Source organism: Tachysurus vachellii, chromosome 1, assembly GCF_030014155.1.
Source record: "Tachysurus vachellii isolate PV-2020 chromosome 1, HZAU_Pvac_v1, whole genome shotgun sequence".
NCBI classification, from domain to species: domain Eukaryota; kingdom Metazoa; phylum Chordata; class Actinopteri; order Siluriformes; family Bagridae; genus Tachysurus; species Tachysurus vachellii.
In genome coordinates, this window is record NC_083460.1 from 11,026,342 (window position 1) to 11,041,296 (window position 14,955).

Genomic DNA, 14,955 nt, shown 5'->3' on the forward strand with positions numbered 1-14,955 from the left:
TCTGTTTCTTATTCACAGAACTATTCCCCCTTGCTGTGCTCTTGCAGGGAAATTCAGTAACCTTGGAAGAAAATGGAAGTAAATTCTATAAATATGTATACAATAGTTCTGTTATCACATCCAATTCTGTATTGTCAAGATGTTTAAAGCTTTCAAAATAAGTTTATTTAACACATACATATCGCATATAATATTTTAAGTGTCATCAGAAGTGCCAACTATGTATATGAAGGTTTTGTTTACATTGTTTATAAAGAGTGGTTTTATTCACCTATTAGTGGTCCAAAATCACTTTGGGTTCTTGCATTTAGAACTTTAATTCAGTAACTTTTTTTATAGGACTCAGTACCCTTTAATAAGCCATACTCATTAAAAAGGGCATTAGGGAGAATGTGGTGGGGGGAAAAGCACTAAGGTTTGAAGTGTGTGTATGGAATGACTATTACTTGCTCACTTGGTCTGTCTAATCGGCTTTTCTGATATCCATTACCTTGCATTATTTATGCAACACAGCCATCCTGTTCAAGGCCCACCATTACAAGGAATCCCCTCAGGATTCCAGTAAACCATTATATAACACATAAAATATAGACAAGCCACACACATCTCAACCTCACCACACATGCAGAACAACATATTCTTACATGTTGAAACTCTTGTGTGCAGCCTACCTACATATTTTCCATATTTTAATGATCAGATTAGGAAAACATTTTATATCAATGTAATTGACAATGTTTATTATAATGACCAACTATTCTCAAGACCCACTAAATGACAGAACTTTGCTTTGAGAACTACCTTTAAAACATTATTCATTTGACAGATGTCATCATTTGAGAAGCAGTTTAGTAGTAAAGCAGAATTAAAATCCATTTATATATTTGAGCCATGATGGCATCCATGTTATTTGCATTCTCATAACCATCTTTTCACTTGTCCTAAAGCACTATGTTGGAATTTACAGCCAACTTCAATGTGTGTCCTTTAGTAATAAAGAGATATTTTCCATGATACACAAAGCAATGACTCATCCATTCCCATTACTTGGGCACTACAACCATTAGGTGAAATTGATTGTCTTAGTACTTTGTCACATTTTAATGGAAAGATTTTACCTACCAGACCAGACAGCATACAGAAATAAAGATTTGTTTGAAAAATTCATCTACACACTCTTTTACAGCCAAAATAGGGCCCATTTAAATTATGAATGATAAAACCTAGATTTAGAAAGAAATAAAAAGAAACTATATGTATAATATACTATACAGGGTTTCTGATAAAAGTGCCCTTAAGTAGCTCCATAATAAAATGTTAGACAGGAACTCTGTGCAAGACAGTCCAGAAACAAAGCAAGGTGGAAATGCATCGCAAACTTCATGAAGACCAGTTAAAATACTGCACTTTAAGCAGCATACCATTTCAACAAGCCAATTTTAACTGCATTTAGTAACAGCACAGCACATCAGAATCACACACACACACACACACACACAATATTTATTGTACACAACATAGCATTAATTATGAAACTGTATATATACTTTTAGCAAATTATAAAAGTGGTTCTCAATCACAATTCTAGGTATCTGATAAAATGCTCAAGTAAGTATATAAGATTTCATATAAAAATAATTGTCTATTGTATTAATATATTGCATTTAAAAATACCATAATTATGCATTTACCCTATGATCAGAAAATTGTATTTGAATTTTGCAAATGCCACACCTATCCACAGCCTCACACTCTCTCCCCTGTCAATCACAACAAAAATCATGATCATCTGTGAACTATTATATGTAGAAGATGGTTGATAGTGCTTTCTCATGAGTTTTATGCTGACTCGTGACGCTGCATGAGCTGCAGATCGAAAAAATAAAGCTGGCTGGTTTCACATGTCTCAGAGGAAGCACGTGTTAGACTTTAGACTCCCTAGTTGGTAGCTATCATATGATAGCAGAGTGCTACATATTGTTTGGGAACAGGCAGAGGAAAGCAAGACCACTAGAAATCTTCCAGTGCAGTTGGATCCTTAAATCTATTAAATGCATCATTACAAGCTTCTATTTTGAACACAATTTAAAATCAAACCACCATACACATGTGGCCACATGTCTTGATTTTCAAGTAAAAGACAAGTCAAGTCAAGTCAGGAAGCTTTTACTGTCATTTCAACCACATATAGCTGATGCAGTACATAGTGAAATGAAGCAATGTTTCTCCTGGACCATGGTACTACATAAAACAACACAGAGCTACATACTGTAAAGCAACATGAAGCTAAGGACTAAGAAGTACATATGTCATCTCAGCCACATAAAGTACATAGTGTGCAAAATAGTGCAAACAGTCAAGACAAGACAGTGTAGACAGACAATACAAAACACTACAGCACATAAAATAGTATGTGTGCAGTCTGTAATTGACCACGGTGCAAATAAGAGGATGTAAACAATGAGAGGATTCTTGTAAACATATGTCAACCTACAGTAGCAGCAGTTAATGGCAGTATTAAATAGTAATGTGCAAAAACAGCACTGGAGTGAGTATGTAAAACAGTGTGTAAACAAGTGTTTTACTGTTGTACTCTTATTTTACTGTTATTGTTCATGTGCATCAGCAAAGCATATGAAACTCATGTGATTAGATGAACTCCCCACAGAGAGATGGGGAGAACATATGAAACGTCACACAGAAAGTAACCTGAACTTCACCCTGAACCTGAACCTGTAACTGTGAGGTAACAATGCTAGCAATGCTACCTTTAATGCCAGGTAAAAATGCTTTAACAAATTTAATTCACATATATTACCATAATATATACTACAATATCCAAACAGTACCATTTCAGATTCTGTTGTAGATCCTCTGTTTCCTTATCCAATCAATATATTTACAATCACCTAATCTGGCTAATGCTCTTATCCAGAGCAACTTACAATTGAGACAGGAGAGAACTGAGCATTTGAGGTTGGCAATGCTGGGATTTAAACTCATAAACCTCCAATCAATAGCCCAGTGCTTTTAACATTGCACCACCACTGCCAATTGCAAAATTGCAATCACATGCATTTATGTCAGTTATTTAGCTGAATGCAGCTATTCAGGCCAGAGTCACAAAGAAAAGACATTAACTAGATATGGAGATGGAGATAGACAGATTTTCTCCCTAATTTTTAAAAGTATATATATATATATATATGAAATTAAAAAATAATAACCTGTTCTAATTTACTCCAAACTGAACAACCACCAGTTTGCTTGATTATCAGTTCTGCTGCAGTATAAATGCTTGCTTTGTCCACAAGTGTACTGCCAAAGTTGGATTAAAGAACATTCTTAAAGGAATTAATTTAATCTAATTTCAGTTAAGGTATTAACTAAACTAATACTTCTATGTTTTATGGCCCTGATGCTGCAGTGGGGCACATTTGCAGTGTGTCAGAAGGTTTTTTTTTTACTTTCTTTACCTAAATGTGCCTAAATGTTTGCATTGTAAATTAAATCAGGTGTAACTGAGCAAGGTAAGGACTAAACATATAGTGCAGCGATTGAGCCAATTTTACTAATTGCTCTTAGTTTATAATTCTTCCTTACTGCCTTTAAAATGACATTTTGTAATGACCAACTATATCCATACAAGATCTCCATATGTACACGCCAAATGTTTAGTAGAAGATCTGTGTCAGACGGTCTGTAGCAAATGTATCAGCTGACATGGCTTACCACTCACTGCAGCATACCACTCAACTGGTTCCGCTAACACCGGTGGGTGGGAAAGCATAGATATTCTGTACCCTGTTTGGTTACGGTACTGCTTGTTGGAGTGTTGTTAAAGGCAAGTGGAACAAACTCATCATTGCAGCTCAAAGACAGATGAAGACTTGAGGCATATTACCACTGGGGGATGTTGGAAAGAGAGTGAAATAGTGTATGGGTCGCTTATGAATTTGCTTTGCAGGTCTCTAGCTTCACAGCATAAATTTCATTCGAGCAAATCTCTATTTTAATTTCTTAAAGAACTAAGAAACATATACTGTTTTTGAATATTTTTACAGCTTCTTTTAAAGCATAGTAATTATTCATGTTCCCATGTTGAGATGGTGTTGGGACACACTGTATTCAGAAACAGATTAGCCATTTCAAATGTCTATTTTTTTGTCTTTTTTTTCAGATTTAATACTTTTATAAAATAAAGTGAAAAGTGCAGGCTACATGAACTGTATTTATGTACACAATATGGCCACACAAAAACATTTCATTCACATTTTGACTGACATTTGGGTTTGACAATATAAGAAATTCAGCTTTCATATCCCGATATTTAACTCATATCCCGATATAAAACCTTATGTGGCAGACTCACCCATTTTTTTCCTATTAGTCTCCTCTTCAGGAGGTAAAATTCATGCTAATTTGAGGTAAGGTTTGGTGATTAACTTGGCCTTGTTGTTCCGATATTTTTGTAGGTGACTGTAGATGAAGGCAAAAATAAACTGCCATGATTTGCTTTAGATGTTAACTTTATCTAGAATTTAATCTAGATGCATTAAACGGAAAACAAATTATTATGGCAATAATCTGCCATGTTTTGCTCCTTTCCTTTAAGTAAATTAGACTTGCACATGTTGTAACTGTGAATATAATAATATATGAATAAATACATTATATACCAATATGTATAGTAAATTCCAATACTATATACAGAAGCAGACTAAACAAACTTTGAATTTGAGTTGTTTGATCGTAATGGTATTAATCTTATACAATACTAATTTGCCAATAATAAGTTGTTTTTTTATTATTCATTAATGAACAGCATATTTTTTAACAGTTCATAGTTACATTTAATGTTATGGAACATCAGAGAGACAGGAGTCTTCAGGACAGAGGAGTTTGCACTTCCCAGTTTCTGTCATTCAGATGTGATGTCATAGCTCATACATGTATCAAACTTTTCTGCATTCTTGTTTAAATCTTGCAAATATTGCAAAACATCTCATAACACAATAGCCTGTCATAATTAACATTTACATCAAATTCATCAAAAATCAGAATTTACATTCTTTAAATTAATTGCTTTGTAATTTAGTAGTTTATTATCTTTGATAATAAACATGTAAAGAAAGAAAGAGTGACACCTTACAATAATGCATGCATTGATTTGCATGCGTGCCAGAGCTCAAGTAAACGTTTTTTTTTAATGTACATTTTTCTGGTTAATAGTAATAGTAGCTTTAATCCTTTAAACTTAAAAATAGTTAAGTAATTTTAATGATTTAGGTTTTTTGTAAAAATCAAGATCTGCTTTTGTCATATTTACTAATCTGCTGAATCATTTATTTCAATGCAGCTGCTGTACTTCGCAGGGGGGGAAATGGCCACTCCCATCCAGTGCAAAAAGGATATTGGGCATCCAAATGATTATAATTAATTGTAGTATCTTTAACCCAATCTTAACCCGCAACATCACAATTCAAGATTTATTTTCACATAGAGGAAGCCCGTGTTTTTAAGGTTATTTTGCAAGTTCCTAAACAGAGCAACCAAACTAATTTTCCTATCTATGAAAATATAGATCTTCAAGGAAACTTAATAAAATAAAATAAATTAGTTAAAAAAAAATAGCAGACCAAAGTACCTTTTTAAACAACTTTTAATAGAAGCCCTTGGCAATAATTATTTCTAAAATAAAACACTCAAGGAGCAATACCTTTAGAATTAAAAAAAGTGTAGAATTGTATTTAATAAATTGCAATAAATGTAAATTGCTCAAGTATTTCAATATGTTTATTTATTGAATACATTAGCTAAGCGAAGGGGGCACGGTGGCTTAGTGGTTAGCACGTTCGCCTCACACCTCCAGGGTCGGGGTTCGATTCCCGCCTCCACCTTGTGTGTGTGGAGTTTGCATGTTCTCCCCGTGCCTCGGGGGTTTCCTCCGGGTACTCCGGTTTCCTCCCCCGGTCCAAAGACATGCATGGTAGGTTGATTGGCGTCTCTGGAAAATTGTCCGTAGTGTGTGATTGCGTGAGTGAATGAGAGTGTGTGTGTGCCCTGTGATGGGTTGGCACTCCGTCCAGGGTGTATCCTGCCTTGATGCCCGATGACGCCTGAGATAGGCACAGGCTCCCCGTGACCCGAGGTAGTTTGGATAAGCGGTAGAAGATGAATGAATGAATGAATGAATGACATTAGCTAAGCGGAGTTGGTTTAACATTTGATTTTACTTTTTTTAAATATGCATGTTTCATGGTTTTCACTTTTATTAAAGTTCTCTCAGTTCTCTCTGTGGACAGCTGAGAAATGGTTGTGTTAGAAAAATATTTAGCCAAATGTCATAACGAGTATCAGCAATTTATAGAAGTCAAACCTCTGATAGGTGTCACATCATTGGCCAGATATAATGCCACAGCATCAGTTATGTCTTTATAGACATCAGTTATATCAGTTATTGTTATATTTTTAACAAAATATATCTTTATTAAAGTGAATTTTATAATGTACAAAGTATGAAATGTAAAATTCTTTTTTTAGTGTATGAGGGTATGAGGTCACTAATTGTTTTCTAATGTATAGAAATAAGAGGTACAGAAATAATCAATGTGCTGTGTTTTTTGTTGTTGTTGTTTGTTTGTTTTTTTAGTTAAATAACTCATGCTTTGAAATCTATATAACTGTCTGGTTATGCTGCAACACTCTCACTCACTCACTCATTTTCTACCGCTTATCCGAACTACCTCGGGTCACAGGGAGCCTATCTCAGGCGTCATCGGGCATCAAGGCAGGATACACCCTGGACGGAGTGCCAACCCATCGCAGGGCAAACACACTCTCATTCACTCACGCAATCACACACTATGGACAATTTTCCAGAGATGCCAGTCAACCTACCATGCATGTCTTTGGACCGAGGGAGGAAACCGGAGTACCCAGAGGAAACCCCAGAGGCACGGGGAGAACATGCAAACTCCACACACACAAGGCGGAGGCGGGAATCGAACCCCCAACCCTGGAGGTGTGAGGCGAACGTGCTAACAACTAAGCCACCGTGCCACCCCCTGTGCTGCAACAGCAATGCAGAATTAATCTGTGTGTCTAAATTTATATAGACGTGGCAAGGTGGATTTATAGTCACACAAAATTTGATTATTGTTTCACATTTGAAAATGCTTTTTTAATTGTTTTATATCACTCAGCATAACATGCCAAAGCCCTAAAAGTAGAAACTTGTGAATGACAATTTCTGAACTTGCATTGCCTAAGAAACATATGGTCTTTACTTCCCCATGTCACCTAACTTTCCCACTTCACTTTACATTGTTGTACTTACATGACACATCGGATACTTTAGCTGTCAACAGAATGCCAAATTGCTATTACATATGAACAAAACACTCATAAACAGGACACTGAACACCAAGATGCACAGGCATATACAAAATTCGGATTTGTAATAAAAAATATGTTATATCAGTAAATATATCCTGGTAAAAGTCTATTTATGTTCACATTGAGAGCTATTGAGATTTATTGATTCTTGGCTTTTATCAAAATCAATGCATGTAGAGCTGCCTACAGAGACGAAACCTCATCAAAGTACATATATAAAAATATGAAATCAGGGGTCGCTCCAAATCTAAAGATTAAAACTTATTAAAATCTTTCAGTTTGACACATTTCTTATGTACATAAGTTAAACTGACCAGTTCTCTACCTTTACAGTGATTCATTACATGTTCAAAAGCACATGCACACAAAAACAAATAGATCATTATGCAGCACAAGCACCAAAAAAGTGAAATAATTCAGATGTCAGCAAAATGACATGACCTGCTTAAAGAACATATCTGAGCATTAATTCAGATTTTTATATGAAAAACAAAGAACAAGGGTCAGCCACAGACCACCAATTTATATGAATGTCCTCTGAAGGAACATACACATTTTACTAGCAGCTTATATTCAAGGAAGTATAAATCAAACAAGGTGCTTCCAAAGAATGGTGATAGATCGATAACAGAAACATATACAGTATGATTATGTCCAAATGGCACTTCTGCTAATGTGATACAGTTTAGTCCATAATTACTTTCTTGCATAAATTAATATACTGTTGTCCATTACTTAATCATTGTCTTGACTTGCTCACCATGCAGTTAGTAGCTTTGGAAGAGGGACTGTAAAAATGTCATTTGTCTTTAACTGTTCATATGACTAAAAAAAATCTAAGAAAATATAGATTTAAAAAAGCAATTAGAATGGTTTCTAATTTATGAGCTATAACCATAGTGAATTGTTGTTAACATTTTCCAATCTATGGTCATAAGTCCTAGTGGTTGTTTTGGGGTATAATTATTAGATTACTGATCATGTATCCTGATATCATATCATATTATCTCTGAAGGAGAGGTATGCTTTCTAATTCAAGTCTCTAATGTGCTGCGAAAAACACTCAGACCACTTATTTTCACAGCCACAACTACTTCACATCCACATACATCTCACGTGACCTAACCTCCTGAGGATTTTGGCAGGATATTTGCCCATAGCAAAGGAACTGTTACCACTCAGCAGTTCAGTTTCCCCAGCCCTTTCTCACCCTTTTCACACTGATGATCAGTTGATTAACAGGGAAGCTCTGTCATACTGTAAAAGAACTAATGAAGGCTATTGAAAATAGTTAATCAAACATAAGCATAAACACATTAGAACATTAGAACATTAGAGAAAATTCTACACACAAACTCTTATATAAACAAAGCAGGCAATTTCAAGGACACTACTAAAATAAATAAAAGACAGATACCAGCAGATTTTCAAGCAAATACAATATATAGCCAAAATTATGTAGGCATGTGGCTATCATACAGTACCCATATAGAAATAAAATAGCAGCAAGACCATATCATTCATCAGCAGTCAGAATCAGAAAGCCAGACATACAGTGATGAGCCATTTACATTTTAGTACTAAGATTAACCACTATAATATGCTTGAAAGGCCAAAGTGTGTAGATAGGATAGTTCTACTCATGATCCACATATAAGATCATCAAGCATGGTGGAGGTTGTGTCATGCCTTGGGCTTGCATGGCTGCTTCTGAAATTGGCTCACTAATCTTTATTGATGATGTAACTCATGATGGTAGCAGCAGAATTAATGCTGCAGAAACATTCTTTTTACCAATTTACAAAGAACTGCATCCAGTATTACTGGGAAGAACTTCATGCAGCAAGACAATGATCCAAAGGGAGACAGAAGGCAGACTGGGGCAGACTGAAGGGAGAAAATAAACTGTCTTTTAAAAAATAGACATATTATATATAAAAATGTGTCCAAAGAGTTCAAATTGCTCACAGAATAATTAACAATAATAAAAGCTTGAGAAATAAGGAGACAGGTCAAGGAACGCTAAGTCATCTCCAATGAAAAACATACAAACTCTCTCCAGCATTTCAAACATGAAAGAGCAGTGATAATGGGAGAACACACCAAAACCCACTGACAAGCTGAAATAACAAATGTGTTCAGCTTTGTTCAGCAGGTATGAGGACTGCCTACGGTAAATTAGACCACCAAGCAGTGGGCAGAATGAACAACCTCAAAGTGATTTGGTCCAGACTAAAAAAGAAACACCACTTTGTATCTGGACACGTGATCAGAATCCTCCAGTTATAAGTCTATTATAATGCAAACCACATTGTAATACATGAATTATAGGGTCCACAATCTAATGCACTGTTTGAGTATTGTCCTACCAAACAAGAGGGGATAATTTGCCAAAACACAGCAACTCTTTAGCAACAGTGTGGGAGCAAGCTTGGAGGTCCTGAACATCCACTGAGATTTACTCAGTGACTGGAAGCAACAGCAAATCTCCCAAAGAGAATAATGAACTCTAATCCACAGTTCAAATCCTCTTCCAGGTGAGTCAGTTGATGCTTACCTATATTGGGATTTCATGTAGTAAAAGAATAGTGTAACACAGAGGTGTAATAACTAAACATGGGTGTAATTAACCTGTCTCAGACATTTCTGGGGGAATACCCACACTGATCACCTGGATCAGTAAATTAAGTTGTGTGTATTTTTACATTGTCTACACGGGTTAAAACTGGTTTGATCCTTTGAAAACATACAATAGGTGGGCAGGCTACACTAAAATGGCCATAGGTTTGATTGAGTGTATGACTGCCTGTGTAAATGGCACCCTGCGTCGGACTGGAATCTCCCCTGTAGTCGATTGCCCTGTCCTGTACCCAATGTCACAGTGACCTCAAGCAGATGGTTTCAGAGTGGTTTCTGATTATGGATTAATAAATACAGAATTCAAAGAACAAAAATACACTGCTGAACAGCCAGACTCACAAGATAATCTGTACCACTGGCAACCTCGAGCTGAATTGTGCTAGCATAGCAAGCTATGGTTTGACAACTTTTATATTAAAAAAAAACTTCTGTGAGTACTCTAGATTGCTCCTCAATTAAAAAGCATACTGGGAACTGGTGAAAACGTTTGCAAGGGAAAACCTGGCAGATTGAGTGTTAACAGATCTAGAGATTATTAGGACTGTGTTGAAGCTAGTGCCTGGAAACCATCTTTGGAAACCAAACATTTAAGAAATTAGATTTTTCCTGGGGTTATTCTGATAGCTAACCACAAAATATTACATATTATTGAACTTGCATATTATTATTATTATTATTATTATTATTATTATTAGTAGTAGTAGTAGTAGTAGTAGTAGTAGTAGTAGTAGTGTTCATAATAATAATAATAATAATAATAATAATAATAATAATAATAATAATAATAATAATAATAATATTGCATAAGATTACAACAGATATCAAGCCTGAGAATGATGGTCACATAAAGAAATCTACCATAAATAAAGACATCAAACACTATCAATCAAAGACATCAATTAACTAATTCTCCTGATGTATTTACTAAAATTCCATTTCAGCTATATCCAAATGGTTACTGCTGCCGCCGATTGTGACAAGTAAAGAAAGAAAAAAATCACAAAAAATAAATGGAAAAAAATAAATATAGTCATCAGTGCACTGTGATATGATTTGTTCGTCTACAGCAGTCTATATGTGCTGTAAAAAAGGTGACAATAACAGATAAATATGAGAGGTGTTGCAGTGAGATTTGTGTAACTGTATGAGCTGAAATTCCTTGGGAAGTACAAAAGGAATGGGAGCTTCTCTAAATCCCACATGTGTATTAAAAGCTTAGAGAATCAGTTGTATTAACTGAACAAAATAGATATGAAAGAGTGAGAAGAAAGAAGAAAATGAATACTTTCTTACCATACATGGAGTTGCTCTGAATAGATGCCACAAGAAGCAGCAGGGTAATCAGTGTAGATAGTGGGAATGACGAAAATGCCATATTCACTTGCAAAACTTCTCTCATCCGTCTGTCTGTTATGCTGCAAACTTGTAAACCCTGAAGATGCAATGCTCACTGAAAGCCAACCTATACAGACAGAAAAGGGAACACACATAGCCAACACTAATTAATGAATCCAGTCTGCTTGTTAGTTGATGGTGCATTCACTCACTCACTCACACACACACACATTTTGACATATTCGTGAACAGCCTTAGAGATTCCATCGATCTGCTTGTGTCACTCGCTTTGTGTGAGGTGACGCAGCGATCGAATCTCGGTGCAGATAATATAAAGCCTAAATCAAAGACTTTGACATATAGAAAGCTGTGATTTTGATAGGTTGTGTTTTTATTAGTGAATACAATACATATAATTATTCACACTCAAAACTTTTTTCTTCCAAAAGATACATTTAAAAATAAAATGCAATCCCAACAAAATGAAAGACCTAATGATATCTTCTCTCAGTGGTAAATCCCGGATCCTCATCATTCAGTGTTTTTATGGGTAGAAAATGAAATTATGGGAAATATGGCATGACATGATGATTTTTCAAAAAAGTACATAGATTTTTTTAATCCAGAGTGAATAGTATAAAGAGCATATAAGACAACTGATATATTGTTTTGTGTGTTATATTGTAAAGCCTGTGGATAAGATAATTGTTAACTGATTTAGACAAAGTTCCCCCATGTGGTCTTAAACCTATTATTTTCATTTCTGAGGACTAAACAATGTTAGTTTTCTCTAAAAAATTCTTCATATTATATGGAAGCATATACAAACTAAACAAAAAAGTTCCATAGTGCTCTCTTGTGAAACTCAAATAGATTTTTCACGAATTGTAGTTAAAAAAAAATCCGTAAAAATGTTAACAGACAACAAGACAGCATTAAAAAGAAATTAATGTCTTAATTTTTTTTTTATTTAATATTTTGTAACACAAATACTTACAAAAGTTTATCCTTATTCTAAAATCACAACCCATTAAAGCATTACAGTGCTTAAAAGTTACTTACAAGAGAATAGCCAAGAAAAAGGAACAGTAATTAACTAGAAAGCTGCTATAGTTAGCTCACTAGCAATCTAGCTACATGCCATTGTTAATACTTTAGCAACTATAGAGCTACTAGGATTAGCTCAATAACAAGCTGTCTGTCTACTATGGTCACTTTACTGGCTGGGTAAAATACATAATTATCTAGAGAGTATAAATATCACTTATTTGTCAAATACTATAAATTTAAAAAAAATTTGATTTTTAATTTCAATATATTTCATAGCTGCAATATTGGGCACTGGACATTCACATTCACATTTACATTTACATGCACATTTACATTTACATTCACATTTACATTTACATTCACATTTACATTTACATTTACATTCACATTTACATTCACATTTACATTTATGGCATTTGGCAGACGCTTTTATCCAGAGCGACGTAAAAAAAAGTGCATGTAAATCATTATTGATGGATACATTAACAGTGGTTCACTAATGAACCTTTTCCACCAGAAAGAACTGGGTGCCGGTTCAGAGCTGGTGCTGGTGCTGGTTTGAAGTTGGTCCCACTGGCGAGCCTTCTAAGAACCGGTTTGCCTTTCCATAGGCTAGAGAGACATCACAGAGCCGAGTGTTATGTCACTGTATACTTGTCATGTTTCTCAGCAACATTAGTGCAGAAGTTGCTTCACTGTTAATGCTCATGGCTTTGTGCACCTACATTGGCATCCAAACGCGGCGAATCCAACGTGTACGCTCATTATCAAAGGTGCTAACAGTAGCCCCACCCCAGCCCTTACTTAAGGTACATTATCAAAGGTGCTAACAGTAGCCCCGCCCCCAGCCCCTACTTAAGGTACATCATCAAAGGCGCTAACAGTAACCCCGCCCCCAGCCCTTACTTAAGGTACATTATCAAAGGTGCTAACAGTAGCCCCACCCCAGCCCTTACTTAAGGTACATTATCAAAGGTGCTAACAGTAACCCTGTCCCCAGCCCCTACTTAAGGTACATCATCAAAGGCGCTAACAGTAACCCTGTCCCCAGCCCCTACTTAAGGTACATCATCAAAGGCGCTAACAGTAACCCCGTCCCCAGCCCCTACTTAAGGTACATCATCAAAGGCGCTAACAGTAACCCTGTCCCCAGCCCCTACTTAAGGTACAACATCAAAGGCGCTAACAGTAGCCCCGCCCCCAGCCCTTACTTAAGGTACAACATCAAAGGCGCTAACAGTAACCCCGCCCCCAGCCCTTACTTAAGGTACATTATCAAAGGTGCTAACAGTAGCCCCACCCCAGCCCTTACTTAAGGTACATTATCAAAGGTGCTAACAGTAGCCCCACCCCAGCCCCTACTTAAGGTACATTATCAAAGGTGCTAACAGTAGCCCCACCCCAGCCCCTACTTAAGGTACATCATCAAAGGCGCTAACAGTAACCCTGTCCCCAGCCCCTACTTAAGGTACATCATCAAAGGCGCTAACAGTAGCCCCGCCCCCAGCCCTTACTTAAGGTACATTATCAAAGGTGCTAACAGTAGCCCCACCCCAGCCCTTACTTAAGGTACATTATCAAAGGTGCTAACAGTAGCCCCACCCCAGCCCCTACTTAAGGTACATCATCAAAGGCGCTAACAGTAGCCCCGCCCCCAGCCCTTACTTAAGGTACAACATCAAAGGCGCTAACAGTAACCCCGCCCCCAGCCCTTACTTAAGGTACAACATCAAAGGCGCTAACAGTAACCCCGCCCCCAGCCCTTACTTAAGGTACATTATCAAAGGTGCTAACAGTAGCCCCGCCCCCAGCCCTTACTTAAGGTACATTATCAAAGGTGCTAACAGTAGCCCCGCCCCCAGCCCTTACTTAAGGTACAACATCAAAGGTGCTAACAGTAGCCCCACCCCTAGCCCCTGACGAAAGTGGTTCTTAAGTCTAGACTAGCAATGTTTTGGTGCTACTTAAGTACCACTTTTCCTGGTTCAGAGCCGGTGCTTTGGGTGTTGAAAAGAACTGGTTCTAAATTAGGCTCTGGCTCTGAACCAGCACTTAAACTTCCTTGGTGGTAAAGGGGCACTAGTTACAGAATTAGGATATTATCAACCTAAAACTCTGTTCAGGGGTGTTTTTTTTATTTAAATATACACATACAACAAGCAGGGGAAAAGTGCTAGTTCATGTGTTTCAGGAACGAGTAGGTCAGCTATTATTTGTAGTACCCAACTTCTGTCTCAAATGGTAAACATCAATAGAAAGGACAAAGATCAACAGTTCATTCTTTTACGATAAAAAGACATGTTAGATGTACCAAATCATAAAACCCCTTTAGACTACAGCAGAGTGTCCAGCATTTAATGTTTGCACTGTCAGAGTTCAAGATGCAGTATATAACATTTGTTATAAATGAAATGTAAAATGACTACATACACCTATCAGTCATAAAATGAAAATAGATGCCTAATACTGTGTAGCTCCTCCTGGGCTGCAAAAATAGCTCTGATCCATCAAAGCATCACAAACAAGACTACT

The 14,955-nt window shown here is 36.4% G+C and overlaps 1 protein-coding gene across 1 annotated transcript in view; it reads right to left on the reverse strand.

Moving 5' to 3' along the window:
• cadm3 (cell adhesion molecule 3) overlaps nucleotides 1-14,955 on the reverse strand; it is a 99,082-nt gene that overhangs the window by 81,715 nt on the left and 2,412 nt on the right. The window contains exon 2 of the mRNA XM_060872033.1: nucleotides 11,332-11,500. Coding sequence (XP_060728016.1) covers nucleotides 11,332-11,437 — 106 coding nt within the window. The 5' untranslated portion in view covers nucleotides 11,438-11,500. The remainder of the gene's footprint in view (nucleotides 1-11,331; nucleotides 11,501-14,955) is intronic.